Source organism: Cariama cristata, unplaced genomic scaffold, assembly GCF_000690535.1.
Source record: "Cariama cristata isolate BGI_N322 unplaced genomic scaffold, ASM69053v1 scaffold5671, whole genome shotgun sequence".
NCBI classification, from domain to species: Eukaryota; Metazoa; Chordata; class Aves; order Cariamiformes; family Cariamidae; genus Cariama; species Cariama cristata.
Window position 1 is genome coordinate 14,033 of NW_009597414.1, and position 14,923 is coordinate 28,955.

The 14,923-nt window shown below is 34.0% G+C and overlaps 1 protein-coding gene across 3 annotated transcripts in view; it reads right to left on the reverse strand.

The window, feature by feature from the left end:
- Positions 1-14,923, reverse strand: part of NEDD4 (neural precursor cell expressed, developmentally down-regulated 4, E3 ubiquitin protein ligase) — a 47,521-nt gene that overhangs the window by 10,031 nt on the left and 22,567 nt on the right. For 2 of the 3 annotated variants that reach the window (XM_009708858.1, XM_009708855.1), the window contains 13 exons: positions 14,224-14,274; positions 11,404-11,465; positions 9,329-9,431; positions 8,250-8,440; positions 7,534-7,651; positions 7,238-7,405; positions 5,363-5,428; positions 4,524-4,643; positions 3,864-4,070; positions 2,748-2,825; positions 2,461-2,515; positions 2,311-2,369; positions 1,296-1,361 (listed from right to left, as the gene is read on the reverse strand). In XM_009708858.1, coding sequence (XP_009707160.1) covers positions 1,296-1,361; positions 2,311-2,369; positions 2,461-2,515; positions 2,748-2,825; positions 3,864-4,070; positions 4,524-4,643; positions 5,363-5,428; positions 7,238-7,405; positions 7,534-7,651; positions 8,250-8,440; positions 9,329-9,431; positions 11,404-11,450 — 1,278 coding nt within the window. In that variant the 5' untranslated portion in view covers positions 11,451-11,465; positions 14,224-14,274. Of the gene's footprint in view, positions 1-1,295; positions 1,362-2,310; positions 2,370-2,460; positions 2,516-2,747; positions 2,826-3,863; positions 4,071-4,523; positions 4,644-5,362; positions 5,429-7,237; positions 7,406-7,533; positions 7,652-8,249; positions 8,441-9,328; positions 9,432-10,639; positions 10,654-11,403; positions 11,466-14,118; positions 14,153-14,223; positions 14,275-14,923 lie in introns of all 3 variants that reach the window. The other variant, XM_009708857.1, reaches the window with a different exon arrangement.

Genomic DNA, 14,923 nt, shown 5'->3' on the forward strand with positions numbered 1-14,923 from the left:
CCAAAATAGAATGCTGCATTGAAGTGTAATGCCTCTTTGTAGCCAACAGCAGCATGATACAAACTACAAACAAAAAATAATTACTTAGGGTGGGGGAGCACATTATTTGTCATTTTCCAAGTTGCAAAATACTGGATAATATTCTATCTCTCATTTACATGGTGGCTGAAATATATAGGTCTTTTTCATCATTTCAGAAAGCAGTAAATATCCCTAAATAGAAAAAAAAAAATCCCTGTTTTTTTAGTTGCAAATCAACTTTTCAGAAAAAAGTTCAAGCAATAATAAAATCAATTACTAAAACCAAACTAAGCGGATTAATTAGTGAACGCTATTTTAAATCTCAGTATATATCAATCCATTACCCTAACTGTCACTTAGGTATTTGTGAATGTTTAAAAGGCAACAGTAATGTATGCTTTAAAATCTACAGGTGTATTTAATTCTTACATTCCCACGATTGTATTGTGTGGCTAAGCTGTCTATCACTTCTCAGGTTAGAATAATGACATTTGAACAAATGCCAAGCTTGTTTGACTAGGAACACAAAAAATGAGGTGTGTATATAATTGTGTGCAATTTACACGTCAGCTCAAAATGCATAGGTTTCAGAAAGGCTAGAGACAGACTTGGTAAGTAAAAGGTGAAGTATGGGTCTAAACTCAAAGGCTATTTTATATATATATATAAAATATCTCCCAAGGATACCAAATTTGATTGCAGTTGTGCAAAGAATCATTGTTATCTGGATATGCAAATGCTATTTACAGTCTTTTATGCTATGTGTTATAAATATATCCGACACTTCCATTTCAAACTAGAACTTGCAAATGAGATTCAAAAACTTAAGATTTTAAGGCTATCAATTTATTACACTCATCCAGTCTGATCAAGATGACAGCACAGATTTCTATCTGAACGGTATAAAATCTATGCTGAGAACTTCTACTTCCATATTCCGAGTTCCAAAAATTATTATACACTAGATCAGTGACTTCCAAACTTATCTGTTGCCAATTACTTCTAGGTTCACAACTTTAACCTTTCAGAATTTCTACTTTTTCAATTAGATTGCTTGCAGTCCCATCACTGCATAAAGTCACAAATCCTACCGTTAGATTAAATGCCAATTGTTACCAAGTCGCTGCTTCACAAATGTGTTTGTGATCAGACCGTAAATCTACCTTCCCTAAGCAGGTTAGAAAGTTCAATTTCCTTTCAGTGTAACGTAAGCTTTCCTTTGTTTAGGGGCATAAGTTTCTTAATCTTCTGCTGGATTCCTACTGATTACTAACCTGTTTCTTCAGTTTCTTTCTGAAGAACTCGTACTTCCGCTTATAGTCCCTGGAGTAAGGCACAGCCTTTGGAAGAAAAAAAAAAAAAAAAAAGAAAAAAGAAAAAGTGCCTGAGATACTCTAACAATTACTGTAATATAAACTAGTCCATATTTGTGAAAGAGACAATGCATTTAAGTTCTGAGAAAACAGGAATACATGTTTTACTAGAGCATCAGGGGAGACTTTCAATTTATAAATATATAGACCGTTCAAGGCATCTGGAATTAAAAGTACTTCTCTGTTCAGATCATTTGTTCTGATCAGTGCTATAGGATTTATCCTGTACTTTACTATTAGCTGATCTGACTAAGATCACTGACTGGCTCAGATCAAAGTGACAAAAGCACCTTTGGTGACTTATATAATGCACAGTCTTTCCTTGCTGTATCATGAGAGACCTGGCTACAAACACCTCTGTTTTCCATGGACAGAGAAGGTTGTTTACATATGTGGGCTATTAATAAACACAGATATCAGCTGAACACTAAAACCCATCTATAATTATAATGTGTACTGCCTTTGCAATTAGTTCTGGTAATTTTGCACTTCAGATTAAGTATCAGGGCTAGATAATTATTTTTCAGTTGGAAATGAATTTCATTATTTTTAAAGCAGTTTTTTTTTTGGTGCCTTTTTTCTCTTTTTTTTTTTTTCTTTTTTTTACTTCGTGAGCTAGTTTTATTTCATACATTGTGGATAAAAAAACAAATAAAGTTTCTTACCCAGTTCAAATTCCCCATCAGTCTATAAGGAACCTTTCTTACTACTATGGGAACTGATTATTCTTTCTGGCACTTAAAGACCATTTCCACAGAAAGCCTTCTAAACAGCCTTTAAAAAGAAATAAAAATGCCTTGTTTGAACACTCTGGAAGTTTCATCTTTTAGACCGAGTACCTGATTGACAAGAGTTTGTTTGGATTCTATTAGGAATATTCTTGAAAACTATGTGAAGCTACATAAGGAAAGCTTACTGGTCCAGTTATTGCCACATTCTGCAGTCGAGGATCCTCCCATTGTGTTTTCTTTGTATCTGCAAGACATGTCTTAATTAGTTCTATTAAATCTAGATAATGTTCAGAAATAAAATTATGAGTGTGGGGAGAATACTACACTGTACATACTGTGGTTTATGAAGAATATTCTTCCATCTGTGTGAGTTCTCTCTTCCCACCCTGGCTGTAAGGAGAAGACACTTTTATTATAAATTTCTGATCATATAGTTTGCATAGAACTCAACATGATCTGCAGCTGGCAGCACTCTCCTCCTCCATTTACTCTCAGCATTGGAATTAAAAACAGAGCATTTTTTGTATGAAAAAAAGCAGGTTGCATTTTCTCATGTTTCAATAGTGCTAAGTATTTAAATTGTTGCATCTGCAAAACAAACGGTATAAAACAGTTTACTTACTGGTAATGGGCCCAGGTCTACTGGATCTAGGGAGGTCTTTCTCCTCGGATGAGCAGAAATTTTCAGTCTTGGATCTTCCTTTGAAAACAAAACAAGCAGCACATTAAAATCCTTTTGTTGTTTTGCTTTTAATTTTTTCCTCTTTATTAATGATTGTGTAAAGAATATGCCTAATACTAACTAGATAATTGTTGCATATTCTGCAGCCAGGTAGTTCCCTGGGGAGTCTCAGTCCTCCAGTAGTTTACAGTCATCTTCTAATGACCTCTCACTTTATTGTATATAAAAAAAATTCCTGCATTCAACTCAGTTTTAGTGTAATTGAATAGAATGAATCTTTCTACATGGTTTCTGGCACACCTTGTGTTTTTTGGGCTTGCTGGTTGGGTTTGTTTTTTGTTGTTTGGTTGGTTTTTGTTGGGTGGGGTTTTTTTGTTGGTTGGGTGGGGAGTAGGGCGAAGATGTTTGTGTTAAATGAGGTCTTTCCATAATCCTGAAGAAATGAACATTCATTTTGAATCAATTTAATGCATTTCTCTGTTTCTCTTTCACCTGCCAGTAATAATGACCTACTCTTTAAATGCTTAAGTCCATCTATTAGCATTGCCTAGTGGTGTGCAGTGCACTCTGTGAAACTGTAGCTGTACAACTCTCTCTCATTCATACTGTAGCTACACCCGGCTTCCTTTAAGAATTCACAGAAATTTGCATTGTGCACCATACCATGTGATAAATTCAAGGTAATGGATTTCCTGTTGAAGGTAACTTTACAAAACTGATTTCTGTCAATGGCACATATAAGCTATCACAGTTTTACAGTTACAACAGAAGCGTCATTTATGAGACGCTTTACATCTGCAAAACAGATTCTTATATACATCAGTATTTTCCTCCTTCCAAGCTAACTTTCAAATACCAGTACAGTTTGTAAAACTCATAACATTCTACTCATGACAGATATTTTAAATGACTTTGCATTTTTATTACATATGTTCCTTAACAGACACGACACAGCTATCTTGGCACTAAAGAAACCTACAGAAGCTTGCTGAAAGCAGAAAAGCTTTGACTTCAGAGGAACTAGATTTTCAGCCAATGAAGGCAGTTTTCCATTACCCATGTTGTAGTTTTGGTATTATGGTCAATAAAGAATGGTCTCCCATTGGGTGCATGTCGGACTTCCCAGCCTTTAGGGAGAAATCCTTGCTCCATTTCAGGCTGCTGCTGAGAAGACTGTTGTGATGAATCACTTGATGTTGCTTGTGGTTGTCTTCCCATAGAAATACTTTGTGCAGCTGACAACTGACCTGTTTCCATAGCAATCTATGGTAAATGGGGGGAAAAAAAAAATAAAAAAAAAATCAAAGCCCTGTAGAACAATATCTTTTTTTCTACTTACCTAAATTTTTGACTCATGAAAGCAGTTTCATAAAGCAAGTGCCAGACAGTACATAGATTTGTTTAGTCTAATATCAACAACATTGACTAACAATCATTGATTATGCTACCAAGGTTAAAAGAACTCTTTCAGGCTTCTCAATCAGCTATTACTCTCCAGAAGGCTTTCCTGGTACATTAATAATAGAGTGACTTGCCATAAATACTACTGCTCCTAACTCTCTTTGCATTCTCTCAGATATTTTATGTAGTGCTTTATCAGTATATGTCTTCTGCATGTTCTATTTCAAAGAAGTCTCTAAACTTTACTTCTATTATGTGAGAAGTTTAAACGGTTAAATGAATAAAAACATTAATAAATTAGAAGACAGACAGTACCTGTACAACTGGCTTTATCCAGGTAGTGGTTCTGGAATTGTGATCTATATAATATGACCTCCCTTTTTCATCTTGTCGTTCTTCCCAGCCTGGGGGTAATCCAGATGAAGTAGGCAGTAGCTAAATGTTAGTGATAACAGAAGAACAACAGTTAAGAAAACTATAAAATTGACTGTGAAAAGGCTTTCCTCTGTCAAATTAAAACAACAAAACAAAACTATAATCCAGAAGGTTCATGATTTTTGCGAGCTGGATAAAACAGAAAAGCAATATTTAGTCCTAGTCCTTACTGAATAGGGTTTGGGTTTTTTTTTTTTTTGTTTGGTTTTGTTTTGTGTTTTTTTTGTTTGGTTGGTTTATTTTGTGGGTTTGGGTTTGTTTGTTTGTTTTTAAATTCAAACTCCTCATCTAAAGGGATTCATTTATAAACCTGATTTAGGCATGGCTAGTCCAGCCTAGTACTTCTGGCTATGAGCTCCTAGTTTGCAGTGTCACCATGAAAACATAATGGAAGGATGGTGGTACAGCTTTTAATTATAAAGCAAACAATTTGAAAAACAAAACTTGTATCTTCATGGGAAGACTGCTTCCTTCTGCAGGTTCTATCCATGCATTAAGCTAATGTTAAACCAAAACCACAAAGTTGGAACATGAAAGCTTTACAACTGAACTCCAGTCTTGCTAGACTCAAAATTCGATTTTGTCAGGATAGCAGACAGACACAGAAGGCCAAATCTCATTTAAAGTGTCAGCACATAATACATAGTTAAAAAATTTTACATGAAGAAAATCCTTCAGCTTCTCTGCTACACAAGTCTGTTTTTTGGAAAATAACGTACCACTGGATGTGCAGGCTGCTCTTCAACTCTGTATGTTTGCAGACTACCTCTTCTGCTGGAATGGTTCTTGAAGTAGTGAAGAGGAATGACATATTAGCTATTATTGCAGCTTTAAGGATGGCAGCAAACAGTCAACAAGGGTTATCACACTTTATCACAGTTTTCATCTTGAACAAAGTGTCTTACTTGTTTTGCAACACTGATTTAATATAATATTTTTGAAACTACCATTTTAACACTGCTAAAAACATCAAGTTCATGGTGTCCATTACAACCTTAAAACAGAGTAATACAGAGGCTTGTGAAAGTTCTGAAAACCCTAACAGTGGATGTTTCAGCATGTAAAATGTTAAGAGTTAATTGCAACCAGTTACATTACAATTGAATTTACAGTATAGAATTTACTGTTTTATCTTATCAGTAGACTAAAGCCTGTGATACATCAGAGGTAACACAACTTTTCAGAGGGTAGATTAAGTTAATAATGACAAGACATGAGAGTCTGAAACATCCAATTTGAGAAAAGTAATTCAATCCCTGGACTTTGCATAAGCATCCACCTTTCTGCCTAGAGCCATGTTTAGATCTCATCTGCTACAATTAAGCAATTGTATTTCATCTCACTCCAGAATATCCCTGATTATTTGAAGGATTTTTCCCTATCTACATACCCTTTTAGAATACTTCTAAGAAAAAGCATTATAAAGTTTTAAAATTTTTTTTTTCAGAGATGATGGAGGTAAAGGGATGCAAGACTGTCATTCTAGCTGGCTCTTGCAAATAATTTGAACATCTGCCTCTTCTGCTTCAGTCACCCAAGCAAGCTGAAATAACAGTTTTCTTGCTATCCATAGGATTCTGAATAGCAAAGATCAAGTCAAGTCTTGTTACTCTTACTTTGCCATTTCCAGCAACACTAGTGATGCCTTTATACAAACCTAGAAAAACACAGTCAATTCCAAATTTACATTTGGAATGGCATTCTCAGCATCACAAAAGCTAATGATTTTATTTAAATACCAAAATCTTACAGACTAGATGGTCTGCGTCACCTCTGTAGGTATTCCTTCAATGGACACGGCATTTCTCAAATCACATATCAGGTTATCAGGCTGTTTGTGGGCCTTGGGTTTCACAAGGCAGCTGAGCTTATTTAATTGCTTGCTACCACCAATCTCACTCCTGGCTATGTACTCCTGCTGCTTCGCCTTTGCCACTGTACTATGTGTCAGACAATCTAGCATGCTGTTTCAGCTTGCTAAAACTGCATAAAAACAGAGTTGAGGGAAAAAGAGAATAGTTTTCTGCTGAGTTAGCAAGCTGAACAGACTCACTGAGGGGTCAGGCAAGTTTCATAACTGGCATAAGTTCTGTGGAACCATATGCGCAAAGTCCGTTTTCACTGCTATGGAGTCACCAGGTTTACACAGCCCAATCATAAAACCTTATCCCAATATTCACATTGAAAAATTAGTTATCTTAAAATTTGTCCTAGTGGAAAAAGTAACCAATATAGCACAACTCCCTCAGAAATAAACTTTCAGGATATAGACAGCTTCCTTTGTCTGGAGTTTTCAGCAGCACTCAGTATGACACTAGAATAAGAGGTAGGTTTACAGACTGAAAAATAGTTCACAGAAGTCTGTTTTAATCTCAGGCAGAAATTCATGTAAGCAAAGTGGGGAAGAACAAAATGTTTGCTTAGATGGGGTTCTATAGTAAAAAAAGTATTCTTAAATTCTCTGCATGCGAGATGAAATTAAAAATATAATTGTTAAGTGAAGTATTTACGGATTTAGTTCTATCAGTAGTAGGATTTTTTGCAAGAAGTTATAGATATTTCTGTACATTAGAACAATGAGAAAAATAATTTACAGTGTAGGCTGCTGGCTGGCCAGTAGCTGAACTTCCAGAGGTAGTAAGTCTGGTATTCAACTCTTCTGCAAGATGAGTCTGTATATCACAATTACTCTGAGAGAGGGGTATTTGAAGGTTCTGATTGCTATACATTGTTGCCTCATCTTCAGTTATAATTTCCCAGCTCTTTCAAAAGAAAATAAAGAAAAAACATTTTTTAAAAGCAGTTCCAAGTTACAAATAGTGAAGAGAAGCTTTTTGACTAACTTAAAAGGTTATTTCGCATTTCAGAAACATTTACAGATCGTTTTTACCTCAGGGGAATCTCTGTTGTCTATATTTTCTGTATCCTCTGATATCTGTCGGCGATGAGTGAACACATGCTGGGCCTCCAACTGCACGCTACCAATATCTGCAACAGCTACGTTGTCCCTATTGAAGGGGGCAGGGAGGGGAAGTCAGCATACAGTAGCCATATTTTATCTTTCAACAGTAAGCTAGGCTAACAGCAAAAACATACATTATAGTCATTCTGGCAGAAAAAGAAAGAGTCATGAGCTATAAAAATTAATGTAAAGTGTTAAAAAAGAATAAGCATTCATGTCAACAGAAGTGTAAGTTAAACTAAAGAACCAGATAGCATTCCAGGTATTGTTTTTGTAATTCACATGCCAAGTATAAAACAAACAAACAAACAAACAACTCTAGAAAAAAAAACAGTCCTTGCTGGGAAGGAGGAACCAGGCTTAGAGCTGGAAAATAATTTCCTTTCCATTACTATAGTTATTATCTCTTACAATTGCCACCAGTTTCTATTTGAATGCATACTTCCAGAGAACAGGAGTACTGTGCAGTTCAAATGACCACTAGCCAGTGGCTATTACTCATGGGCTCAAAGGTTAAGCTATGTAAAGCGCTCTACTAATTCTCAAGCTGTTCAATTTCTAGTTCTCCTTGCTTTCAACATAACTAGAGTCAACTAGTTACACTAGTTAATATAAGACTTGAATCTTCAGGCCAAAGGACATACTGAGCAGTTGGTCTTTTCCACTGTGTTCTCCTGAATTCGTGATTGACATAGTAGGTCCTGCCGAGGATGTCTTGCCTTTCTTCCCAGCCTGAAGGCAGTGGAGGAGCTTCCTGCTGCTGCTGTTGTGGCTGGGGTGCCTGCTGTTGTGGCTGGCTTGCAGCATCTGGTTGGTCCAATATAATCCACCCAGGCTAAGAGATATAATATTAACTACCTTTAATATTACCAAAGTTGAAAAAGTATCTCAATTTATTAAACTACCCCACCTTTTAAGGTGCAGTTCCACTACACCTTAAGCCAATAAGGTTATCTCTGGGTTTTATTGTGTATATTTCTCAAGAAACGATAGGACAAATTATGCATGCAGAAATCTTATTTTTAACTCAAGTTCCTTAAACATATTAGCATCAAAAGTTGTTTATTCCAGGAAAATAAAAAGCATTTATAGAATAGAATAAAAAAACAAAAAACCAAATTTCGTTTCATACATATGCTGCAAATGTACTAATTAGATGTGCATACCATTTTGTAACAGAAAGTTTAATTACAGCAAAGGTGGTAATGCTGATTAGACTTGTTTAAGTCTTGAAAAGAAATCCATTGATCTAAATTGGATGTGCTTACAAAAGATCACAAATGTAAAATAGTTAAGATCAAGATATCCCTATAAATCAGAGAGCGCTGAAATTCTAAAACCAGCAAGATGTCAGTGTCTGGCTGGCTTGGGTCAGAGAAAGTTAAACAGCAGTAAAAATACTGGGCAACGACACTTCCATTAATTCTAAACCAAGAAAAGTTACATAGACATTTGGCAAGTCAGTACCAGAATAAAACCAAAAGCCTAATGAATGTTTTCTTTCATTAGATATACTGACAAAGCCACTCCTTTAGCTAGAAAAACTGCTCCAGAATTTTTATGCAGACTTTTATGTAAGATACCAAGTAATCGCTTTTAACTGGTTTGCTTCTAAAACACTATTTATAGCTTAGTGACTCCTAACATTCTTTTTTACTGTAACTACCCTTAATAGATGAAGACATTTGTTAGGTTTTTCAGCAATAAATACATCTTTTCCCACCTCTAATTCTTCTGCCTGTTCTGTGGTTTCTTCTTCAGACCCATTGCTTTTAGGTAAGTAAGTCATTTTTAATCTAAGGTGGCCTTTAACTCTTGATTTATGGCTGCAGAAAAGAAAATAAAATGTTCTTATTATGCACTTGTGAAATTGTTACCTGGAAATGAAATAGCTGGAAAAGTACAGCTGCAGGATTATTCTTAAGTTTCTCAACACAAACATGGCTTTTTCTAGTTTAAATTAAGTTCTATAACGAAATTGAGTTTTTAGACTTCTGAATACACCTTGATATCAAGTACCACAACTGGAAACCTTTCTTTCCAACTCACTCCTCTGAAAACTTCCCTAGTATCCAGTGTCTAACAATAAAGTACAAGAAAATAAGACTAACGACAATTTAATTCATATAATTATAATAATTTGATTGTGTGCAATTTATCAAGCATTATTTCAACCTACAGGACTACTTTTCCCAAAACTAAGTTACAGCAAGCTCATATACTTCAGCATCTGCATCTCTGTATTTAGCTTAATGCACCATTAGAAGCCTGAAAATAAGATTTTCCCATACTGATTTTATTTAGTATCTTCACTTGGTAAAGAAATCTGCCAGATTATCCCATCTGTTTGACTATTGAAAAAGAAGAAAATAAGAGCCCTGAAAATATCACTAGTGAGTCAACTGGATACCTGCACATCATCTTATTAAAATAAAGAAGAAAAAACAAAAAACCTAAACCCCCACATCACTAAGGTCTAATGCTTTGCTTTTTTTTTCACCATGTAGAAAAAGTGACTTAGATTTTCTGATATCCAGAAAAACATTTCATATTGGATTATAAACACGTTCATTTAGATTGTATTTTGGTTTCAGAAAAGCCCACATTCCTTTGAAAGAGGAAGTAACCTACTATCTTACTTTCCAATACAATAATTAAAGTAATTATTTCAGACTGCTAACATGTTAATTATTCTTAATCAGCTTGAGGTATTGGGAAGGTAGTAACCTTATTATCAATATTTCTGTCTAAGTAAATGCAAATATGACCAAAATTGAAGAACATGCATTAACAATACTAAAGTATCTAAAAATTACAGTAAGATTTCAAGGCAGAAAAGTGCACGAACTTTGGCAGCATCTCTTATTACAAAGCGTTGCCAAATTCACATGGTAGCCACTACAAGAAGAGGTCAGATCCTTGGCTAACAAACACCAACTGAAGTTAATTTATGTAGAGACAATAAATATTATTCTTCATTCATATATAATACAGGAAATGTTAAATACAAAAAAATAGGAGATCAAAATGAAACTTGACAATCATTAACTCTGTTAAAACCATTGATTTGCTAAAAATCAAGAAATGTAAAATACTTTAAAAATACTACTTCTGCTACCAACATGGCTGAGAAAGATCTATAGAACCCACATGTTCTGATGTTATTTCTAAATTCCAACCTATTATCTGAAAAACATTGACATGCATTTTATGTATATTATTTCTAATAAAAGTTGCTAAAAACTGCTCAGATTTAGGTTAAGAATCTACATTTTAAAAATAAACATGGAATGCATAACACCAATATCAGTGTCAAAATGCTATGTATCATTTAAAAATTCCTTGTTTTTTTTAACCTAGGCCTTCCTAAATGTTAAGCAGTTTTTCAGTTTAAGTTTTGTTACGTTTGTAATTAGGGTCACATGAAACTGCTTACATGAAATAGGCAAACAAAAAAGACAGAAAGGCAGGAAACAATTTCAAGTTGAAAAGGGATAAATTAGTTATGGCATAACATTGGTCACCGATTTCACTGTTCAGCGAAACAGTAAATTGTTCAAATGAAGTTATAATGTGAATTAGATCACAGCCTGAAGAAAAATGGTTTATTCTTACTAAATAATCCGTAAGTATTTAAACAGATGCTGACTTTTTAGTAGAACCACAAATACCTTACTCCATTGATGCTCAAATTTCTTCGATAACAAAAATTTAGACAATATATACATATGTACAAGTAATTACGTAACAGCATTGTTTAGATATGAAAGTTAGAATTTTTATGTGGCATTTACTAACCTTCTTGGATGAAGAACAAAATCCTTAAATGTATATGGTCTCTCCATACTTGGATTTTCTGTCTGGAATAAGACAAGTTTTTTCAAGAAAAATCTGTATCAAACACTTGAAGTTAAAGAAAATTATCAGAAATTTACAATGAGTTTCTTCAAAGGCCATATAACATTTTAAAATTTAAATTACAGATTTAGGTACAGTAATAGCAATATCAGCTTTAATCTTATTACTAAGACTAATTCCCCAGTTCAAGGAAAAAAAATTACCTTTCAGGGTATTCATATATTACAGTTTCTAAAGCACAGAAAAAAACCTGTTTAGTCTGAAATCAATAAATAGATTCTCAGTTTTCACATTTAAAAGATCTACCATAACTCTTTCTCCTCCCTCAGTATTTTTCAATTATTTTATATGCAGAACATACATAAAAAGCCATTTCTAGCTTTAGGACTTGGGGATAAAAAAATTCACAAATTTGATTCACAAAAGTAGAGTTGCTCAACAGAAAGAAGCACAGAGGTAAACAGACACAAGTTTATAAATATACATCCCAGGTACAGATAGAGAATACACATGAGGGATCATTAAAGAAAACAAAGATATTTATTTTTCTGGTTAACATAAGTATTTATAATCCATCTTAAGTTCTGCAATTCTTACAAAAACATTTGATTTTTACAATACCATATGTTTAGGAATATTTGTAAATTTTTTTTAGTTTGGGTTTTTTTCCCCCCTTTTTCAGCTGTTTGTAAATTCTGGGGAGTAACTACAGGCTCTTGTTAATCAATACATTTTAATGGTTTCAAGAAGTACTGTATAATTATGAGAAAAACTGCAATTGCTATATTTGTAGGCCTTTTAAGAACAACGGTACATGATGCAAAACCTCAAAGGTTGAACTAATTCTACAATAGTATTTTCAAAAAAAATATCTAATGTGTGTCAACATTTGATTGGAAAGAACGAAACAAATAAAATCTAAACTCTAAAGGTTAAACGTTATTAAGTTAGAGATTTTAGAATTATATTTGGAACTATTGAGCTGACTAAATTTTACTGAATGTGGTAACTATTACACCAAATCTCAGAAAGAAAAATGCTCTCTTGTATTTCAGACATTTCAGTGTAAGCTCTTATTAATACAATTTAGAAATACTATACTCAAGTTGAAGCGTTCCACCTTCACTGACTTAAAAGGCAGATCTTAATCCTGTAAAAATATATGTGTTACACTGGTGTTATCTGCAAGATCAGGTTCTATACTTACAAAATGAATTGTTTTAAAACTAAGGTAAATACTTCTATGAAATTAAAACGGAATTAAGCTTGGATTTTGGGGCCTTTTCTTTTCTTCCCTCTCCAACATTACGTTATTTCTACCAAAATACACACTAAGACACCATGGAAATACATCACAGAGGAGAGAAAAAGATTATCTTCTTAGTCTGAGTTTTATAATTATTTTTCTGATTTTCCAAAAACCACAGTTGCCTTAGATTCAATGCTAGATTACACTTGGATTAATACATTTTGGTTTTGGAAAGAGCAAATTCATATCTGCCAACTATCCTACCTTGCAGATGATTTGCCCTTTTTGCATGTCCCTGATTACCAGCTCTTTTTAGTTATGAACAGTCTGTATCTGCATAGTACCAAGCAAAACCAAAACTGCATGTAATAAAGAATTTATAAACTGGTTTTATTTATCCAAGATACATTTACTTAAATAAATGACTTTCAAAAAAAATCCACCTATATTTGGGCCAATAAAGTACAATGGATTTAGATAGAAGTAATTAAAAACAAGGAACCAGGAAGACGGAAACAAAGAGGAGACAAGGAAAAGTTGATGTTTGAGGAAGGTAAGAAAATAGCTGTGAAAATACTCAAGTGAAGCTCTATAATTAGTTCATGCTAAAAAAAAAAATTAAAAAAAGGAAAAAAAAGAAAAAAGAAAGGAAATGCACCAGTATCTCCAAAAGACTTCAAATACTGCTGTCCAGCTTATCGGTGGGAAGTGAAAACACAGGCAGTCTTCTCCAGAGGGAGATTATGGCCAGTCTTTCCAATCCACCTGACTGAGGGAGAGGAGTTAGTGTGATCTTGCATCTCAGAGTGGGAAACGGGACATATCTGTAACTACTCCTGACATGGTTCTTACCAGAATGAAAGAACAACTGCTCTTGGAAAGGTTTTGCCATGGTTGTTATCCTGTCTTTAAAACAGTTGCTGATAAATCTGTTAGTATTTGCTAATGTTTTGAGACCTCAGAAGAAAACAAAAAGGCTTACTTATTTCAACATTCTTGGTGATACTTCTTTAAAACTAACAATGTGCTTCGCAAAAGGAATACAAAACCAAAAACTAAAAAAAAAAAGTACAAAGCAACACTAGCTGTATTTCCCACCTACCTCTTCTGTATCTGTTTATGGAAATAAGGAATATTAAAAGTAATTTTGTAGACTTTAAAGAAAATATTTTAAGAAATATTACAATAATTACAGTCTCTTCTTCTCTTTAAGACTGTTTCAAACCTTGTATTTTTATTCTTGAAAAGCTAAAAGCACTCCTAACTCTCGAAGCAGCAGAAACTAATATCTAAACACAAGGTAATCTACTTTTTTTTTTATAAATACCAGCACTATAAAAACCCTTAAAAAAATCCACAACAGAAAGCCAAACAAAAACCCCTTAAGAGCAGGAGAATTTAAACACTTATATTGTCAGTACAGTTAACTTCCTTAGATGACTATTCAGTTACATACAGAATCATCTTCCCCTTTCAGAGTCTTAAAACAAAAACAAGCAAAGAATACAAACCGGTAACTGATAAAGAGGAACATCCACTTGCCCAAGAAAATCATCCCGAGTCTATGGAAAATAAAAACAAACAAAAAACACAGAAAGTTTAAAGTTGCAAAGTGTTTTAAAAACTTTGTTCCAAAGCCCTGATAGCATAGTAATGCTTTCTAAGAATTTGAAGACACTTTTAAATTATAGACAATAAAGCTTGTCTTGTACAGAATGAGTTCTGATTGGCCCAACACTCAGAGACAGTGCTGCTTTCCTCAAAATAAATGAAGTTTGAGGAAGCTTGGGGTGGAGATTCATATTGGTTTTTAAATCATATAGACTAATGTTAATCAAACAGGAGAGAGTTGTTCAGCATCAGGACTGAGATTGTCAGCATCTCCAGTAGAAACATAAAGACGCTTTTTCCCTTAGCTGTTTCAGTAAAGTAATTGTCTTGGTATATGCTTAAGCAATTAAACATTTTTCACAGATTAACTAAAGACCTTCCTCCTAGGAGTGCCTGACAATTTCTATAAACATAGACAGCTGTTTAAAATAGATATAAACTTTTTTTCTTTTCAAAATAATACAGCTACTGTCAAAAATAAGACAAAGCAAAAATAAGTTTCATCTGTGATAAGTGCTTTGGAAGTTCCAGCAGTCCCGAGCCTGGCAGCAGGAGCTTCAAGTTTGGCATCTCCCCTAACCCCTGCCCAACATTCCTGCT